The following is a 19,311-nucleotide window of genomic DNA, read 5'->3' as shown; positions in this document are numbered from 1 at the left end:
CTCCTGCTCCTATTTCTTATGTTCTTATGACATCAAGGCCTTGGAGAGGGTGCAGAGGATATTTACCAGAATGGATGAGGGACTTCAATTATGTGGAGAGACTAGAGAAGCTGGGATTGTTCTCCTTAGAGCAGAGAAGGTTAAGTGGAGATTTAATAGAGGTGTTCAAAATCGTGAGGGGTTTTGATAGAGTGGATAGGGAGAAACCGTTTCCAGTGGCAGGAAGGGTGGATAATCAGAGGACACAGATTTAAGATATTCGGTGAAAGAACCAGAGGGGAGATGAGAAATTTTATTTACGCAGTGAGCACTGGAATGCACTGCCTGAAAGGGTGGTGGAGGCAGATTCAATAATAACTTTCAAAAGGGAATTGGATAAATACTTGAAAAGGAAAAATTGCAGGACTATGGGGAAAGAGCGGGGGCAGTGGATTGCTCTTTCAAAGAGCTGGCACAGGCACGATGGGCCGAATGGCCTCTTTCTATGCTGTAAGATTCTATGTCAGAAAATGCTGGAAACACACAGCGGATCTGTCAACATCTGAAAATAGAAAAGACAAGGTTAGCATTTTGGGCAGATTTCATAAGAAAATAGAGTATGGAAAAAGTCAAGGACAAGACCAGGCCAATCGCAGATAATCCCTCCAATCTTCTAAATTGTTAGCAATGCATCCAAATGCCTCCGAAGTCTTTATTCTCCTGCCTGGCAGATTGTTTCACATGTTTATCCCCTTTGGCCTCTGATCTGAATTTACTTTTCATTGGTTTATACTTATGATCCTAGAAATTCTAGCATTTGGGAAGGTGGGAGAGGAGCGATTCCAGTGGGAGAGCCAAGGCTTTGGGGGGTACCCAGATCTGCTGGGTCTCCGCTCCTGTTAACTTCTGTGACAAATTGCTTTGGGGAGGGTTGGGGAGGTTGGGGGGGTGGGTGTTGGGAAGCACTTCGTAGCCCCTCTCCTCACCCCCCCCCCCCTCCCGACTTCAAAAAGTCACATTGGGCCCAGGGGTTTGCACCCAGCTCATTACTGATAGGCCCAGGAGGACCTGTGCCTGCTGAGATCGAGAGTAGATCCCATTGTGGGCCTACCGAAGGTCCCATCGGGCAGCAAACAGAGCGATTGATTACTTTTACCAACTTGGCCCACCCCTGCTTCCTGAAGGGGCACTTGAAAAATATTGCTTGCCGATTTTCTTGGGCCTGATTCGGGCCTTGGCAAGGGTGTGCCCCTTGGGAACGCCTCAATTTTAAAATTCTCATCCTTGTTTCCAAATCCCTCTATGGCCTCGCCCCTCCCTATCTCTGTAACCTCCTCCAGCCCTACAACCTTCCGTGATCTCTGAGCTCCTCCAATTTTGGCCTCTTGCGCATCCCTAGGCCCTAAGCTCTGGAATTCCCTCCCTAAACCCCTCCACCTCTCTACCTCACACTCCTCCTTTGTCATAAAAATGACCTCTTTAATCATTTGGTCACCTGTCCTAATATCTCCGTATGTGGCTCGGTGTCAAATTTTGTCTGATTACGCATCTGTGAAGCACCTGGGGATGTTTTACTATGTTAAAGGCGCTATATAAATGCAAATTGTTGTTGATTCCAGGCCTTCTCAGCGGGACAGTCACCTCCATTACGCTGTTACCAGCAGGGGACGTCCACCCCGGACACTCTAATGTCCGTGTCCCCGCGATTCGGGGCAAGGGTCAGCGCGGCGGGTCACAAGTCCCGCCCTTGTTGCCTTTCCTGTCCCCACGCGCCCGTCCAGTGATCTCCGGCCCCCTGCTACCAGGCCTCGATTGGAAACGGTTTGTGAGCCCCTTTCTGGTGGGCCGGCCAACTGACCAATTCTCTGTTTCTTTGCAGTTGACGGTAACTGGAGCCCATGGTCCCCGTGGTCAAGCTGCACGGCCACGTGTGGGGGCGGCCTGCATGAGCGCAAACGCAACTGCAACAACCCTGTGCCCAAATACGGAGGGAAAAAATGCCTGGGGGACGCCAAGGACAGTAAACTATGTAACAAAGAGCTCTGTCCGATTGGTAGGTGGATACACGTAAGGTATAACTATATTTTTTGTAAGGTATAACTGTATTTTTTGTACGGTATAACTTTATTGTAAGGTTTAACTGAATTCATCGTAAGGTATAACTATATTTTTTGTAAGGTAAAATTATATTTTTTGTAAGATACAACTGTATTTTTTGTAAGATATCACTATTTATTGTAGGGTATAACTTTTTTAATAAGGTGTAACTGTATTTTGTGTACAGTATAACCATTGCACCAATTATTATGGAACTTTAAATGTTAATTTAGTCTACTTTTCTGTGACACTGAAGAAATAAACCCAGGCTCTGGAGATGAATTTTAATCAGCCTGGTTGTTTTTAATTCATTCTCGGGCCGGCACTTATTGCCTGTCCCCTTGTTGCCCTACTCATTGGCCACTTCCAAGGGCAGAAAAGAGCCAACCACATTGGCGTGGGACTGGGGCCGCGTACAGGCCAGGGCTCCCCCGCTGAACGATGTTAGTGAACCAGTCGGTTTTTACCACAATTCGACAAAAGTTCAGTGGATGAGAAAAGAAAGATTAATGGGCTTCAGTGAGAGTCTCGTGACGATCCCGTTCTCTCCTGTCAGTCCTGGTTAATGCGCTGCCCCTAACGCCTCTTCCTTTATCATCTGGCAGATGGGTGCCTGTCCAATCCCTGTTTTGCTGGGGTGGAGTGCAGCAGTTCGCCCGATGGCTCCTGGGCCTGCGGCCCATGTCCTTCTGGTTACCGGGGCAACGGCACGTTCTGCGAGGACATCAGTGAGGTACGAGGCCAAGCTCCGTGGTTTTTTTTTTGGATTCTAAACGTTGTGGCCAAAGCTCCGTTGCCGACCGATTTATTCTTTTTTCTTTTGTTTCTTTGTTGCTAGTGTGACGAAGTCTCTGATGCCTGCTTCAAGGTGAATGGAGTTCAGAGATGTGTCAACACTGAGCCAGGGTTTCACTGTCTGCCCTGCCCACCGCGTTACAGAGGAAACCAACCCTTCGGCCTGGGAATTGAAGCAGCCAAGACGGACAAACAAGTAAGGAGCACATCAAACGAGACCGTTAACGATGAAGTTAATCTTCAGTTTGCTGTTGCGTAGATTAATATGGCCTAGAAACTGGGCTGCGTCGCGCCCGTTTTTCAGGCACTAAGCGGCCTAAATCCCCACAGCAGCAGACGATGCGCGTGCGTCTTTCCGGCCGGGATTGTGCGCCACCCGCCGTATCGGGTAAGGACAAACAAGAGGCGTCCTTTACCCATGTCGGAAGCGGGCGCTAGGCATATGCAAATTAGGAGCCTAACGCCTGTTTGAGGTCTCCTCTCCAAGATTGGTTCGCCCTGAGGTGCGAACTCTGCGTCCCCTGCACACCCAAAAATGAGCGCGCCCAAATTTCTGCGCCTCTGTTTCTAGCGTCATTAACCAGTGCTCTATGTAGTCCACGTTAGGGAGCTCGCACGGTTGAGTGCCCGATCAAAAGGTTTTGGGTTTAAATCCCAGGGCTGGATTTACTGAGCACTCCATCCTTCTGAGTCAGATAAAATAATTACTAACGTCTTAGGATGTGGGAAATACAGGGCCTCGGCAACATTTATCTCTAAAGTACAATATCAGCCATGGAAACAGGGATATGCACCATACTCAAAGTGTCAGGGGGTAGCACTGTCACCTCTGGGTCAGAAGGTCGTGGGTTCAAGTCCCACTCCAGAGACCTGAGCACAAAATCTAGGCTGACACTCCCAGTGCAGTACTATGGGAGTGCCGCACTGTCGGAGGTGCCGTCTTTGAGATATGACGTTAAACCGAGGCCCCGTCTGCTCTCTCAGCAGGATATTAAAGATCCCATGGCACTATTCAAAGAAGAGCAGGGGAGTTATCCCTCGTGTCCTGGCCAATATTTATTCCTCAACCAACATCACTAGAACAGATTATCTGCTCATTATCACACTGGTGTTTGTGGGACCTTGCTGTGTGCAAATTGGCTGCTGCTACATTACAACAGTGACTACATTTCAAAAGTACTTCACTAGAATTCCCTCCCTAAACCTCTCCATCTCTCTACCTTGCTCTTCTCCTTTAAGACGTTCCTTAAAACCTATCTCTTTGATCAAGCTTTTGGTCACCTGTCCTAAGTGTTGTCTGATAACACTACTGTGAAGCGCCTTGGGATGTTTTACTATGTTAAAGGCGCTATATAAATGCAAGTTGTTGTTGTTCTTGTTGTGACCCTACACTGTTTGCCTCTGTAGGTGTGCGAGCCACATAACCCGTGTAAAGATGGGTCACACAACTGCCACGTGTATGCCAGATGTATCTACCTGGGCATCTTCAGCGACCCCATGTACAAGTGCGACTGCCGGATAGGATATGCCGGGGATGGCATTGTTTGCGGCGAAGATTCCGACCTGGATGGCTGGCCCAACGACCACCTGCTCTGCACGGCCAATGCCACTTACCACTGTAAGAAGGTAAGGAAGATGGACCTGAGCACCCAGGGCATTCAAAATATAAGAAGACATTAATAAACTTGCAGAATGGGCCTGTAAATGGGGAATGAATTTCAGTATCGATCAGTGTGAGGTGGTGCATTTTGGTAGGAGGAATAAAGAGGCCACATACTCCTTAGAAAATATGAATCTAAACGGGGTAGAGGAGCAGAGGGATCTGGAGGTACAGATACATAAATCACTAAAAGTAGCGACGCAGGTTAACAAAACTGTTTTAAAAAAAGCCAACCAAGCACTGGGGTTCATTTCTAAAGGGATAGAATTGAAAAGCAGAGAAGTTATGTTGAACATATACAGAACCTTGGTTAGTCCACACGTAAAGTAACGTGAATAGCTCTGGACTCCATGGGGGTGATTTTAAACCCCAAGAACGGGTGGGTTGGGGGTGGGTGGGAGTTGAGTCAGTGCGTATAAGTACAGGCTTCCCGCTGGGAATACAAAGTCCGAAAATTTTGCGGTTGCAACCCAAAAAAACAACTATTTTCAACTCCCACCCGCCCCCAACCCACCTGTTCTTGGGATTTAAAATCACCCCCTATATTATAGAAAGGATATGGAGGCACTGGAGAAGGTGCAAAAAAGATTTACAAGGATGATACCAGAACTGAGAGGTTATACCTATTAGGAAAGACTGAGCAGACTGGGGCTCTTTTCTCTAGAAAAAAAAAGACAGAGGAGTGACCTGATAGAGATCTTTAAGATTATGAAAGGGTTTGAAAGGGTAGACATAGATAACATTTTTACACTTGTGGGGGAGACCAGAACTAGGGGCCATAAATATATGATAGTCACTAATAAATCCAATAGGGAATTCAGGAGAAACTTCTTTACTGAGAGTGGAGACAATGTGGAATTTGCTACCACATGGAGTGGATGAGGTGAATAGCATAGATGCATTTGAGGGAAAGCTAGATAAGTACATTAGGGAGAAAGGAATAGAAAGTTATGCTGATAGGGTTAGATGAAGAGAAGAGGGAGGAGGCCCGTGTGCAGCATAAACACCGGCATAGACCTGTTGGGCTGAATGGCCTGTTTCTGTGCTGTACATTCTATGGAAGTGGCCAGCTCTTTCAGAGAGCCAGCACAGCCTCTGGAGGCCAAATGGCCTCCAACTACGCTGTAAGATTTTATGATTCCCCGTTAAAATGGAGAACAAAGAAATTTCACACGAGTGGACGAAGAGAAGGTGCGCGAATATTCCAAGGCGTTAGTGGCCAGCTCTGGGGTACTGCACACGTTACAAAGTCAGTATCGTACTTGGTGTTTTGTTTGGAATTGTATGCACAGACTAAGCTCGGGCCAAGACACTAACATCGAGACGCCCGGTCTTGACAGTGCACATTCTTCACTGAAGCACGCACGCACACACACACACACACACACACACACACACACCACGTGTGACCTGGACCGAACTACACTCGGTGGAATCCTAAAGAAGCTCATTAATAATAAAAAAATAAATTATTCAATTGATTTGTTTTTAGAAGAAAAATTTACTCAAAGCTTGAAGAATGTAAGGAGAGTCCGTAATCCTTTTGTTATTTTTGGGGACGGGAATGGGTTCTAAATATGTTCCTAATTTGAATGAAGATTTTTGACCTCAGTCACATTGCTGGAGAATCTCTCAGTCGGCTCACAAATCTTCCTCCAGGCAGTAATCTTACACTCGTACGTTACATCAGAAAAAGCCAAACTCTGCACTCGCCTGATTTTTAAAAAATATTCCCTACCGTTTTTTTTTCCACCTGTTAATGATTATCTCTCACTATCTCTATCTCTCTCTGTCTCTCTTCTCTATCTCTCACTCCCTCTCTCCCTCTCTATTTCTCTCTCTCTCCCACCTTCTCTATCTCTCTCTCTCTATCTCTCTCTCGCTCGCTATGTCTCTCTAGATCTCTCGCTGTCTATTTCTCTCTTGCAGTCTCTCTCTCTCTCTCTCCCTCTCTCTTCCACCTTCTCGATCTCTCTTTGGTTCTCTCTCTGTATTTCTCTCACTCTCTCTGTCTCTCTCTCTCTCTAGCTCACTCCCCTGTCTCTCTCGCTCTCTCTGTCTCTTTATCTTGCTCTCTCTTGCTCTCTCTCTATTTCTCTCACACTCTCTCTCACTTTCTCTCTCTTTCTCTCGCTCTCCCTCTCAAGATTTAAATTTATTTAATCACGTTCAACTCCCCTAGTTTACTAGGGGGTAGCAGTCAATGCTGGCGATGTTATCCTACGAATGTTTAATGAACATTCTCTCTCCACTATTTTAAGCCACACTGCACACCGACAGTGATTTCTTCCCTTTAGTTTTTCACAGGTAATATTTACGGAGGGGTTAGAGCAAATAGCTCCAGTTCAAGATCCAGCTCAGACATAAGCGCAATGGGCTGAATAGCCTCCTTCTGTGCTGTAATTTCTATGAATTCTGCCGTAAACGTAGCTTCTTCTCTTAAAAAAACAAAATCTGAAAATAATGAGCTGGCCTCAGTAAAAGTGACCATGAAGCTGTCGGATTGTCATAAAAACCCATCTGGTTCACTAATGTCCTTTAGGGAAGGAAACCTGCCGTCCTTACCCGGTCTGGCCTATGTTTGACTCCAGTCCCACACCAACGTAGTTGACTCTTAACTGCCCTCCGAAGTGGCCTAGCAAACCACTCAGTTGTATCCAGGGAAACTAGGGGTCGGCAATAAATGCTGGCCTTGCCAGCGACACCCACATCCCGAGAACGTATTTATAAAAAAATACTCTTTCAATGGCTTTCAGTTGGTGGCACTATGACTGTATTATACTAATGGGTTTTATGACAACTGTTACTGTACAGCTGTTGGTTTTGAACTTTGACATACTGCAGCCGAGTGAATGTTAGGTGTAGAAGGAAGAGTCAGAAGAAAGGGACTTTGTTTTCTGCTGATGTACAGAAAAAAGCTGACAAGTTTCATTGGAAGACGAAAAGAATCAGATGGTGCGTGTTAGAAAATGAACCTCGTCCGTCTCGTTCTGTCTGTAAAGATTGCGTTTTTGTACAGTTGCAGGAGGTGGCTTCCCGCTAATTGTTCTTTTTTTCTTGGGACAGGATAACTGCCCTCATCTGCCCAATTCTGGACAAGAGGACTTTGACAGGGATGGAGTGGGAGATGCTTGTGACAAGGATGATGACAACGACGGAAGAAACGATGAGAGAGTGAGTTCCGGGACCTTCTCTTCTTCCTGTGCCCCAAAATGCATTGCGACATGTCTGCCAACTTGTCTTGAATCGGCAGGAATAAAATGGAGTCTGTCTCTCCTTTTTTCTTCCTTCCAGGACAATTGCCCTCTGCTCTACAACCCGCGCCAGTCTGATTACGACAAGGACGACGTAGGCGACCGCTGCGACAACTGTCCCTACGACAATAACCCGGCGCAGATTGACACCGATGGCGACGGGGAAGGCGATGCCTGCTCAGTTGACATTGATGGCGACGGTGAGTGTGGCGGAGTAAAGTGCCAGGTGTAACGCAGCTGAGTCATACCTCAGGTTGGTGCGCATGTGGACTCCAGAAGCTGTAGTAACACTGTGCAGGTGTCACTAGGTAAAGGAGTGAAAGTAAATCCAAACCAGACAATTTGATACCAATGATACTGAAACTGAGAGGGTATAACTAGCAGGAAAGACTGAACAGGCTGGGGCTCTTTTCTCTAGAAAAGAGAAGGCTAAGAGGTGACATGAAAGAGGTCTTTAAAATTCTGGAGGGGTTTGATGGGTAGACGTAGAGAAAATGTTTCCACTTGCGGGGAGTCCAAAACTAGGAGCCATAAATATAAGATAACCACTAATAAATCCAATAAGGAATTCAGGAGAAATTTCTTTACTCAAAGAATGGTTAGAACCCCTCATTGTTACCATATGGAGTAGTTGAGGCAAATAAGCATAGATGCATTTAAGAAGCAGCTAGATAAACACATGAGGGAGAAAGGAATAGAAGGATATGCTGAAAGGATGAGATGAAGTAGGGTGGGAGGAGGCTCATGTGGAGCATAAACACCAGCGTAGACCAGTTGGGCAGAACGGTCTGTTTCTGTGCTGTAAATTCTATGTAATTTTGTTTATCTCAGCACAGCAAGGGATGGGGAGTGGAACGTGTTCTCATTTTGCGCACTGGTGTCAAGATCGGACACGCTTAGGTCAGAGACAGTTCGCAAACGAAAGCTCTCAGCGCCGTACTCCAATAATGTGTCGAGTACCTCTTTCTGTACCGGTTTGATGGTTTCTCTGAGGGGGATTGCTGTTTTCGTGCCATTTTGCTGTAGGGCCACATCCACTAGGACAAGATTGCTCAGGCTCTTTTCACAGAGGCTTCTCACAACTAACGGGCACCTGAGGCTTTCCACCTGTCAATCTGGGTTGGATTTGAGCTGAGCTCCCAGAGGTTAAAGGACAGTGCTGTATCCCAAGGGGAGTAAAGTTTGGTTACGGTTACTTTGATGATGCGGTGGGGTTGTGACGTTCCCTGGGATTAAACAACAGGTTGTTTGGTAGTACATGCCAACATCCATTGTTGTTCGAATTTAAACCCTACACTTACCATAATACCACCAAACATCAGTGTTATGAAGCCTTGACAACCAGCAGATTATTTCTTCTTTATCAGGGGTTTATACTAATATGGTCTAGGTCCCTCCATAGTCTGCAGTGGGGCTTCAGCTCCAAGCAGTAAAACAATTATAAGTGTAATGTTTTCACAGACAGGAATAGGTCATATTGTCCAACACGCTCACCCCTTTTTGATAGATCAACTTCATCTGCTCAACTTCCCATCAAATCCCCCAATACCTTCTCTCTCCAGAAACCCATCCAATGGTCTCATGACCCGATTTCTACTACTTTTCCCTGGTTACTGTTGTACTGTGCTGTGATTTTAGTCGCTCCACCATTGGCTGTCGTGCCTTCAGCTGCCAAGGCCCTAATCTCTGGAATTCCCTCCCTAAACCTCTCCACCTCTCTCTCCTCCTTTAAGACGCTCCTTAAAACCTACCTCTTTGACCAAACTTTTGGTCACCTGTCCTGATATCTCCTTATGTGGCTCGGTGTCAAATTTTGTCTGATAACGGGAAGCATCTTGGGATGATTTACTATGTTAAAGAGTAACATTTATATGGCGTATAAATGCAAGTTGTTGTTGGTGTTGTAATGGAGGATTTGAAATGACAGAGATTGTTCTTGTTCATGACACAATCAACGAGACTGATCCCTGGTGTAAGGGGACTGAGTTTATGAGGAAAGACTGGAGAAACTTGGACTTTTAAGCCTTGAACAGAGGTGACTGAGAGGAGATTACAATTACAAAGAATTGCAAAGAATGTACAGCACAGAAACAGGCCATTCGGCCCAACAGGTCCATGCCAGTGTTTATGCTCCACACAAGCCTCCTCCCTCCCTACTTTATTAACCCTATCAGCACATCCTTCTATTCCTTTCTCCCTCACATGTTTATCTAGCTTCCGCTTAAATGCATCTACGCTATTCACCTCAACTACTCCTTGTGGTAGCGAGTTCCACATTCCAACCACTCTCTGGGTAAAGAAGTTTCTCCTGAATTCCCTATTGGATTTATTAGTGACTATCTTATGTTTATAGCCCCTAGTTCTGGTCTCCCCCACAAGTGGAAATATCTTCTCTATGTCTACCCTATCAAACCCTTTCATAATCTTAAAGACCTCTATCAGGTCACCCCACAATCTTCTCTTTTCTAGAGAAAAGAGTCCCAGCCTGCTCAATCTTTCCTGATAGGTGTAACTTTTCAGTTCTGGTATCTTCCTAGTGTTTTGGTATATGAGAGGGTAAATGGGATCAAAGATGAACATGGGACACCAATCGAAACTCAACTATGACAGTAAAACAACAGCAGGGGGAAAAGCTAGTGAATGTTAGGACTGACATCAGGAAATTCCTCATCACACAAAGAGTGATCGTCGCTTGGAATGGATAACCAGGTGCAATGGTGGAGGCAAAAACGCTGGAATCATTTAAGACACATTTGCATAGAGTGAGAAGAGAGGGACAGCGCCAGGACAGGCCGATTTTCCTTCTTCATCTCTACCTATCTTGTAGTCTTTGTTCTCTAGTCATATTAAAACCTGAAGCTGATTTAATCTTTACATTAAGCTGGTGTGTACTGTCATTGTTATCTTAATAATCTTAATAATCTTGTTCCTGTGGTCAACAGACATCTTGAATGAGAATGACAACTGTCCTTATGTTTACAACACTGACCAGAGGGACACCGACCTGGATAGGGTTGGAGACATGTGTGACAACTGCCCTCTTATGCATAACCCTGACCAGGTAAGGAAGGACGGGCATTGCTGCTGCTGTACCTAGAATGGCAGTATAATGGGCACTGGCAGTGGTGCGAGTTGAGGCCCAATAAACAACAGCACTTCACCAGTGCCAACGGGGGTTGAGCCCCAACCCTTCCTTTGTGCCCGCTCTGTTTTCCTCCACAACTCAAAGTGCCACTGGGCTCGGGCATTGTTGTTTGTGGGATCTTGCTGTGCGGCAAATTGCCTGCCATGCTTCCTACATTACAACAATGACTAGACTTCAAAAAGTACTTCATTGGCTGTAAAGCGCTTTGGGACGTCCTGGAATGAGAGGGTTGTCCTATGAGGAGAGATTGTGTAGAATGGGCCTATACTCTCTGGAGTTTAGAAGAATGAGAGGTGATCTTATTGAAACATATAAGATTCTGAGGGGGCTTGACAGGGTAGATGCTGAGAGGTTGTCTCCCATGGCTGGAGAGTTTAGAACAAGGGGGCATAGTCGCAGGATAAGGAGTCGGCCATTTAGGACTGAGATGAGGAGGAATTTGTTCACTTACAGGGTTGTAAAGCTTTGGAATTCTCTACCCCAGAGGGCTCTGGATGCAGAGTTATTGAATATATTCAAGGCTGAGATTTATAGATTTTTGGACTCTAGGGGAATCAAGGGATATTGTGATCGAGCAGGAAAGTGGAGTTGAGGTCGAAGATTAGCCATGATTTGATTGAATGGCGGAGCAGGCTCGAGGGGCCAAATGGCCTACTCCTGCACCTATTTCTTATGTTCTTATGTCCTGAGGTCATGAAAGGCACTATATAAATGCAAGTTATTTCCTTTACATGTGAACCCAGTTCCCCCACTACATGGTTGACTCTTAATGCCCTCAGGTGATGTGAGAGTGACTGCCCTTGACATCAAGGCAGCATTTGACCAAGTGTGGCACCAAGGAGCCCCAGTAAAATTGAAGTCAATGGAAATCAGGGGGAAAACCCTTCAGTGGCTGGAGTCATACCTTGCACAAAGGAAGATGGTGGTGGTTGTTGGAGGCCAATTATCTCAGCTCCAGGACATTGCTGCAGGAGTTCCTCAGGGCAGTGTCCTAGGCCCTACCATCTTCAGCTGCTTCATCAATGACCTTCCCTCCATCATAAGGTCAGAAATGGGGATGTTCGCTGATGATTGCACAGTGTTCAGTTCCATTCGCAACCCCTCAGATAATAAAGTAGACCGTGCCCGCATGCAGCAAGACCTGGACAACATCCAGGCTTGGGCTGATAAGTGGCAAGTAACATTCGCGCCAGACAAGTGCCAGGCAATGTCCATCTCCAACAAGAGAGAGTCTAACCACTTCCCCTTGACATTCAACGGCATCCCCATCGTCAAATATCCCACCATCAACATCCTGGGGGTCACCACTGACCAGAAACTTAACTGGACCAGCCACATAAATACTGTGGCTACAAAAGCAGGTCAGAGGCTGGATATTCTGTGGCGAGTGACTCACCTCCTGACTCCCCAAAGTCTTTCCACCATCTACAAGGCACAAGTCAGGAGTGTGATGGAATACTGTCCACTTGCCTGGATGAGTACAGCTCCAACAACACTCAAGAAGCTCAACATCATCCAGGACAAAGCAGCCCGCTTGATTGGCACCCCATCCACCACCCTAAACATTCACCCCCTTCACCACCGGCGCACCGTGGCTGCAGTGTGCACCATCCACAGGATGCACTGCAGCAACTCGCCAAGGCTTCTTCGACAGCACCTCCCAAACCTGCAACCTCCATCACCTAGAAGAACAAGGGCAGCAGGCACATGGGAACAACACCGCCTGTACATCACAAAATCCTGGAACTCCCTACCTAACAGCACTGTGGGAGAACCTTCACCACACTGACTGCAGCGGTTCAAGAAGGCGGCTCACCACCACCTTCTCAAAGGCAATTAGGGATGGGCAATAAATGCCGGCCTTGCCAGCGACGCCCACATCCCATGAATGAATTTTAAAAAAGGGAAACCGGGGGTGGGCAATCACTGTGCCAGCGTTGCCCACATCTCAAGAACAAATAAAAATAGATTCCATCTGCTTTACTGCTAAACCAGCGGCCTTCACCAGACTAGCGCTGACTGCATTATGAAGGTTATTCATGTGACGCTGTGTTTTGTCCCGCAGGAAGACTCTGACTCTGACCTGGTGGGCGATCAGTGTGACGACAATCAGGATATCGATGAGGACGGGCACCAGAACAACCTGGATAACTGCCCTTACGTTGCCAACTCTAACCAGGCCGATCACGACAAGGATGGGAAAGGGGATGCCTGCGACCCCGACGATGACAATGACGGTATCCCCGACGAGAAGGACAACTGCCGCCTCGTACCCAACCCTGACCAACTCGATGTTGATGGTAAGGGTTTTTTAAAATTGATGTTTGGTACGGCGTCGATAACAGCCCCAGTATGGGGTTGGTAGTCTTAACGATGACGATCAGCCAGCTGCCACTTTGACAAGGAGGCCGAAAGCTGGGTGGCTGAAGTACCCGCCTGTTTCAGGTGGAAGCAAATCAGGGTCCAATGACTAACGCAAGTATTGAAATAACCTGCTGAATACTCAGTGTCTGGGGCCAATAACCTGCTGAATACTCAGTGTCTGGGGCCAATAACCTGCTGATTACTCAGTGTCTGGTGCCAATAACCTGCTGATTACTCAGTGCCTGGGGCCAATAAGCTGCTAATTACTGAGTGTCTGGGGCCAATAAGCTGCTAATTACTGAGTGCCTGGGGCCAATAAGCTGCTAATTACTCAGTGTCTGGGGCCAATAACCTGCTAATTACTCAGTGCCTGGGGCCAATAAGCTGCTAATTACTCAGTGCCTGGGGCCAATAACCTGCTAATTACTCAGTGTCTGGGGCCAATAAGCTGCTAATTACTCAGTGTCTGGGGCCAATAAGCTGCTAATTACTGAGTGTCTGGGGCCAATAAGCTGCTAATTACTGAGTGTCTGGGGCCAATAAGCTGCTAATTACTCAGTGTCTGGGGCCAATAACCTGCTAATTACTGAGTGTCTGGGGCCAATAAGCTGCTAATTACTGAGTGTCTGGGGCCAATAAGCTGCTAATTACTCAGTGTCTGGGGCCAATAACCTGCTAATTACTCAGTGTCTGGGGCCAATAACCTGCTAATTACTCAGTGTCTGGGGCCAATAACCTGCTAATTACTGAGTGTCTGGGGCCAATAACCTGCTAATTACTCAGTGTCTGGGGCCAATAACCTGCTAATTACTCAGTGTCTGGGGCCAATAACCTGCTAATTACTCAGTGCCTGGGGCCAATAACCTGCTAATTACTGAGTGTCTGGGGCCAATAACCTGCTGATTACTGAGTGTCTGGGGCCAATAACCTGCTAATTACTCAGTGCCTGGGGCCAATAACCTGCTGATTACTCAGTGCCTGGGGCCAATAACCTGCTGATTACTCAGTGCCTGGGGCCAATAACCTGCTGATTACTCAGTGCCTGGGGCCAATAACCTGCTGATTACTCAGTGCCTGGGGCCAATAACCTGCTGATTACTCAGTGCCTGGGGCCAATAACCTGCTGATTACTCAGTGCCTGGGGCCAATAACCTGCTGAATACTCATTGTCTGAGGAGATTGGTCACGCGAAGAAGCCACGCATGGAACCACACCTCAGCATGAGTCGGTAACACGGGAGGCGAGAACACTGGAAGAAAAAGGAATTGAGTAAAACGATTAAAGATCATAGAATCACACAACACAGAAAGAGGCCATTCAGCCCATCGTGCCTGTGCCGGCTCTTTGAAAGAGCTATCCAATTAGTCCCACTCCCCTGCTCTTTCCCCATAGCCCTGCAAATTTTTCCCCTTCAAATATTTATCCAATTCCCATTTGAAAGTTACTATTGAATCTGCTTCCACCGCCCTTTCAGGCAGCGCATTCCAGATCATAACAATTCGCTGGTTTAAAAAAAATTCTCCTCATCTCCCCTCTGGTTCTTTTTCCAATTACCTTAAATCTGTGTCCTCTGGTCACTGACCCTCCTGCCGGTGGAAACAGTTTTTCCCTGTTTACTCTATCAAAACCCCTCATATGTGCGGATATCAGTGTGCAGATAGTTAATGTGTTTGAGTAGCATGTCCTACGAATGTGTTAAGCATTTATTCTGCCTGCGCCATTTCGAAACTGTTGACTTTTATGCCTGTCCCTCAGCCAGTTGGAAAGCACTGTCGGAATTAACTGGTATTGAATGTCCCTGGCAGGTGACGGCAGAGGGGAAGCCTGCAAAGACGATTTTGACAACGACAGCATCCCAGACATTTTCGACGTGTGTCCCGAGAACGACGCCATCAGCGAGACCGACCTGAGGAAATTCCAGATGGTCCACCTGGATCCAAAGGGAACGACGCAGATCGATCCCAACTGGGTTGTGCGTAACCAGGGCAGGGAGCTGCTGCAGACAGCCAACTCTGATCCGGGCCTAGCCGTTGGTGAGTAACACTGAGACGGTGGAGCCGATCTGAGGTGCATCAGGTGCCTGTTCCCTGTGTTACTGGACAGTGAGGCCCGCTTGGCATCTAACTCGCCTAGCACACGCTCAATGTGGCTGGCCAGCACGTAGCGGGTGGAAACCTGTGCAGCGCTAATTAGAGTGCCCGAGCAGCGCTCCTGTCACTCAGTCACCATCAACAATGGGCACAGATGGAGAGGCCCAACTTAAATTTTTCTCCCGGGCAGCCTTGACTTTGCACTATGACCCCCCTGCCCCATCAGCCTCTCTCCTATTGTAACGTGAGGCTTCTAAAGACTCTTTCTTCCCTGGGACTGCGCTCCTTTTCCCCTCACCCCCAACTCCGTAGTCCTTTCTCCTTTAGACGTGTTGCAGATGCTCTACAAAGTCAGTGCACTCCAGCGTGTCGTGCTATGCACCGTAAACATATTTTAATATTTAAATGAACCCGCCCTCGCATTATGAGGCGTGGCTAACACCCCCAGACCGATCGTCCCCCAATGCAGCACAGCCTGGATGGCATTATTCGTCCCAGTGCGTGCGTAATAGTTCTTTATGGATAAGGCACCCCCGACAAACCGCTGGCTGAAAATCCTGGAACACCCCCCGACTTACCTAACAGCACTGCGGGAGCACCTTCACCCCACGGACTGCAGCGGTTCAAGAAGAAGGCCCACCACCACCTTCTCACGGGCAACTAGGGACGGGCAATAAATGCCAGCCTTGCCAGTGACACCCACATTCCGAGAATAGATAAATAAAATGTCAAGCTACCCACCCCGTTCAAAATTAATGTAGAAAACCCTAACAACAACAACAACTTGCATTTATATAGCGCCTTTAACGTAGTAAAACGTCCCAAGGCGCTTCACAGGAGCGATTATCAAACAAAATTTGACACCGAGCCACATGAGGAGATATTAGGACAGGTGACCAAAAGCTTGGTCAAAGAGGTAAGTTTTAAGGAGCGTCTAAAAGGAGGGGAGAGGGTTAGAGGTGGAGAGGTTTAGGGAGGGAATTCCAGAGCTTACTGAACGCATGGCCGCCAGTGGAGGGGCGCAGGAAATCGGGGATGTACAAGAGGCCAGAATTGGAGGAGTGCAGAGCTTTCGGAGCTTTTTAGGGCTGGAGGAGGTTACGAAGATCAGGAGGAGCAAGGCCATGGAGGGATTGGAAAACAAGGATGAGAATTTTAAAATCAAGGCGTTGTCAGACCAGGAGCCAATGTAGGTCAGCGAGCACAGGGGTGATGGGAGACCAGGACTTGGTGTGAGTTAGGATACGGGTAGCAGAGTTTTGGATGAGCTCAGGTTTATGGAGGGTGGAAGATGGGAGGTTGGCCAGGAGAGCATAACAAAACTATCCATTTCTGCCTCTTGAGTTGCAATTGCCCTGAGGGGAAACATCTCCTTTGATAATCCATAGGCTTCGATGAGTTCAACGCTATCGACTTCAGTGGCACTTTCTACGTGAATACGGACCGCGATGACGACTACGCTGGTTTTGTCTTCGGCTACCAGTCCAGCAGTCGGTTCTACGTGGTGATGTGGAAGCAGGTCACCCAGACCTACTGGGAGGAGAAGCCGTCCAAAGCCCACGGTTATGCGGGCGTTTCCCTTAAGGTGGTGAACTCCACCACGGGCCGAGGCGAGCACCTGCGGAACGCACTCTGGCACACCGGGAACACCCCCGGACAGGTAAGACTGCCGCCTCACAATGGGCTGTCTGTCCTTCAAGCCTTCGTGCCTCTTCACTCCAGTCCTGCACAGGTGGAGGATTAAGTTACATAGAATTACATAGAATTGCAGAAAATTACTTAGAATTTACAGCACAGAAACAGGTCTGTGCCGATGTTTATGCTCCACACAAGCCTCCTCCCACTCTACTTCATCTCACCCTATCAACATAATCTATTCCTTTTTCCCTCATGTACTTATCTAGCTTCCCCTTAAATGCATCTGTGCTATTCGCCTCAACTACCCCATGTGGTAGCAAGTTCAACGGTCTAACCACTCTCTGGATAAAGAAGTTTCTCCTGAATTCGTTAATGATTTTATCGGTGACTATCTTCTATTTATGGCCCCTAGTTTTGGACTCTCCGTAAGCGGAAACACCTTCTCTACGTCTACCCTATCGAACTCCCTTCATAATTTTAAAGACCTCTATCAGGTTACCTCTCAGCCTTCTCTTTTCTAGGGAAAAGAGCCCCAGCCTGTTTCAATGGCCACAGCCAAGATTAGGAAATGCTTGAGCAAGTTTCGGTTAGTGTGATATTAAAGACGTTCGTAAAATGGCTTAGTCCGTAAATCAAACCCTGAAATAACTTGAACAGAAACCGGGATGTGCAGATGCAGTGAAGCAGATTTGGAATATGGAGGACTGGAAGTCATGTTACAGTCGTATACAGACCACATCTGGAGTACAGTACTGCGTTCAGTTCTGGACGCTGCACCTTAGGCAGGATATATTGGCCTTGGAGGGGGTGCAGTGCAGATTCACCAGAATGATACCGGGACTAAAAGGGTTAGTTTATGAGGACAAGTTGCATAGACTCGGCTTGTATTCCCTTGAGCATAGAAGATTAAGGGGTGATCTAATTGAGGTGTTTAAGATGATTAAAGGATTTGATAGGGTAGATAGAGAGAAACTATTTCCTCTGGTGGTGGGGGGAATCCAGAACAAGGGGGCATAACCTTGAAATTAGAGCTAGGCCGTTCAGGGATGATGCTAGGAAGCACTTCTTCACACAAAGGATAGTGGAAATCTGGAACTCTCTTCCCCCCCCCCCCAAAAAAAAAGCTGTTGAGGCTGGGGGTCAATTGAAAATTTCAAAACTGAGATTGATAGATTTTTGTTAGATAAAGATATTAAGGGATATGGAACCAAGGCGGGTCGATTTAAGATACAGATGAGCTATTGAGTGGTGGAACAGGCTCAAGGGGCTGAATGGCCTCCTGCTGTTCCAATGCAGATCGGCCCACTTGTGATCATTATTCGAGCAGGAGTTGGCTGAAGATGAGCAAGGAAAGGGAAAGCAGCTGGTTTGGGCTAAAGTCTGCCTGAAGGGGCACTCTGCAGAGGAATGTTCCACATAGGAGAACTGGAGGAGAGACACGTCCGTGCGCGTTAGTGCCAGAATGGAGCAGCTGTAGCCTGGCATTTGCGGTATTAGAGACACAGCAGCCAGGGGGCAGTTTGATCCTTGCAGCGAGGATCTGTATCAGGAAAGAAATGTGACTTTAGCAGGACTGGTTATTGACAGGCTGATTTCCAGCAATTATTTTTATTTGATTAAGGGGCAGTGTCCAAACAATAGATACATTTAAATGTTTTTTTAATTTGGACTACATAGAATTACATAAAATTACACACAGAAACAGGCCATTCGGCCCAACGAGTCTGTGCCGGTGTTTATGCTCCACATGAGCCTCCTCCCACCTTACTTCATCTCACCCTATCAGCATATCCTTCTATTCCTTTCTCCCTCGTGTGTTTATCTAGATTCCCCTTTAATGTATCTATGCTATTCGCCTCAACTACTCCTTGTGGTAGTGAGTTCCACATTCTAATCACTCTCTAGGTAAAGAAGGAATGTGACATGAGAACCACTGTAATCACAGCCAAAATACTTCACTCATAATACTCCAGCGAACAAACCTCAACAGTGGTTAGTGGGAAGCTTAACCAATGAGTTACTTTTTGCAAATTCTAACACTTTGATCGTTCCTTCCTGGTAGAACAGAACATGGATGAGGAATTACTCTTTTGTCGATAGCACTTCATATGTTGAAAGTGTTTAATCACATTGATTTATTATTTGTACTATAGTGTGCTGTAAGTTGTTTAAATGTTAAAACAAGAATTTTTAAAGATAAAACAGTAACAGCAATTTTTCCATCGGGGCCTTTAATTTTTAAATCACTTCTGATTTTCTAGACCCTGTCTGCTACCATTCATGCTGATA

The 19,311-nt window shown here is 46.9% G+C and overlaps 1 protein-coding gene across 2 annotated transcripts in view; it reads left to right on the top strand.

Moving 5' to 3' along the window:
* Positions 1-19,311, top strand: part of LOC137324374 (thrombospondin-2-like) — a 70,819-nt gene that overhangs the window by 42,345 nt on the left and 9,163 nt on the right. For both annotated transcript variants that reach the window (XM_067988590.1, XM_067988589.1), the window contains exons 10-19: positions 1,859-2,032; positions 2,682-2,809; positions 2,915-3,067; positions 4,279-4,497; positions 7,598-7,705; positions 7,826-7,985; positions 10,728-10,846; positions 12,996-13,230; positions 15,100-15,327; positions 16,773-17,044. In XM_067988590.1, the coding sequence (XP_067844691.1) occupies positions 1,859-2,032; positions 2,682-2,809; positions 2,915-3,067; positions 4,279-4,497; positions 7,598-7,705; positions 7,826-7,985; positions 10,728-10,846; positions 12,996-13,230; positions 15,100-15,327; positions 16,773-17,044 (1,796 nt within the window). The remainder of the gene's footprint in view (positions 1-1,858; positions 2,033-2,681; positions 2,810-2,914; positions 3,068-4,278; positions 4,498-7,597; positions 7,706-7,825; positions 7,986-10,727; positions 10,847-12,995; positions 13,231-15,099; positions 15,328-16,772; positions 17,045-19,311) is intronic.

The sequence above is a fragment of the Heptranchias perlo genome, chromosome 8 (assembly GCF_035084215.1).
Source record: "Heptranchias perlo isolate sHepPer1 chromosome 8, sHepPer1.hap1, whole genome shotgun sequence".
Lineage (NCBI taxonomy): Eukaryota > Metazoa > Chordata > Chondrichthyes > Hexanchiformes > Hexanchidae > Heptranchias > Heptranchias perlo.
Note: the sequence above shows the minus strand (reverse complement) of the source record. Positions and strands in the feature narration are given on the sequence as shown.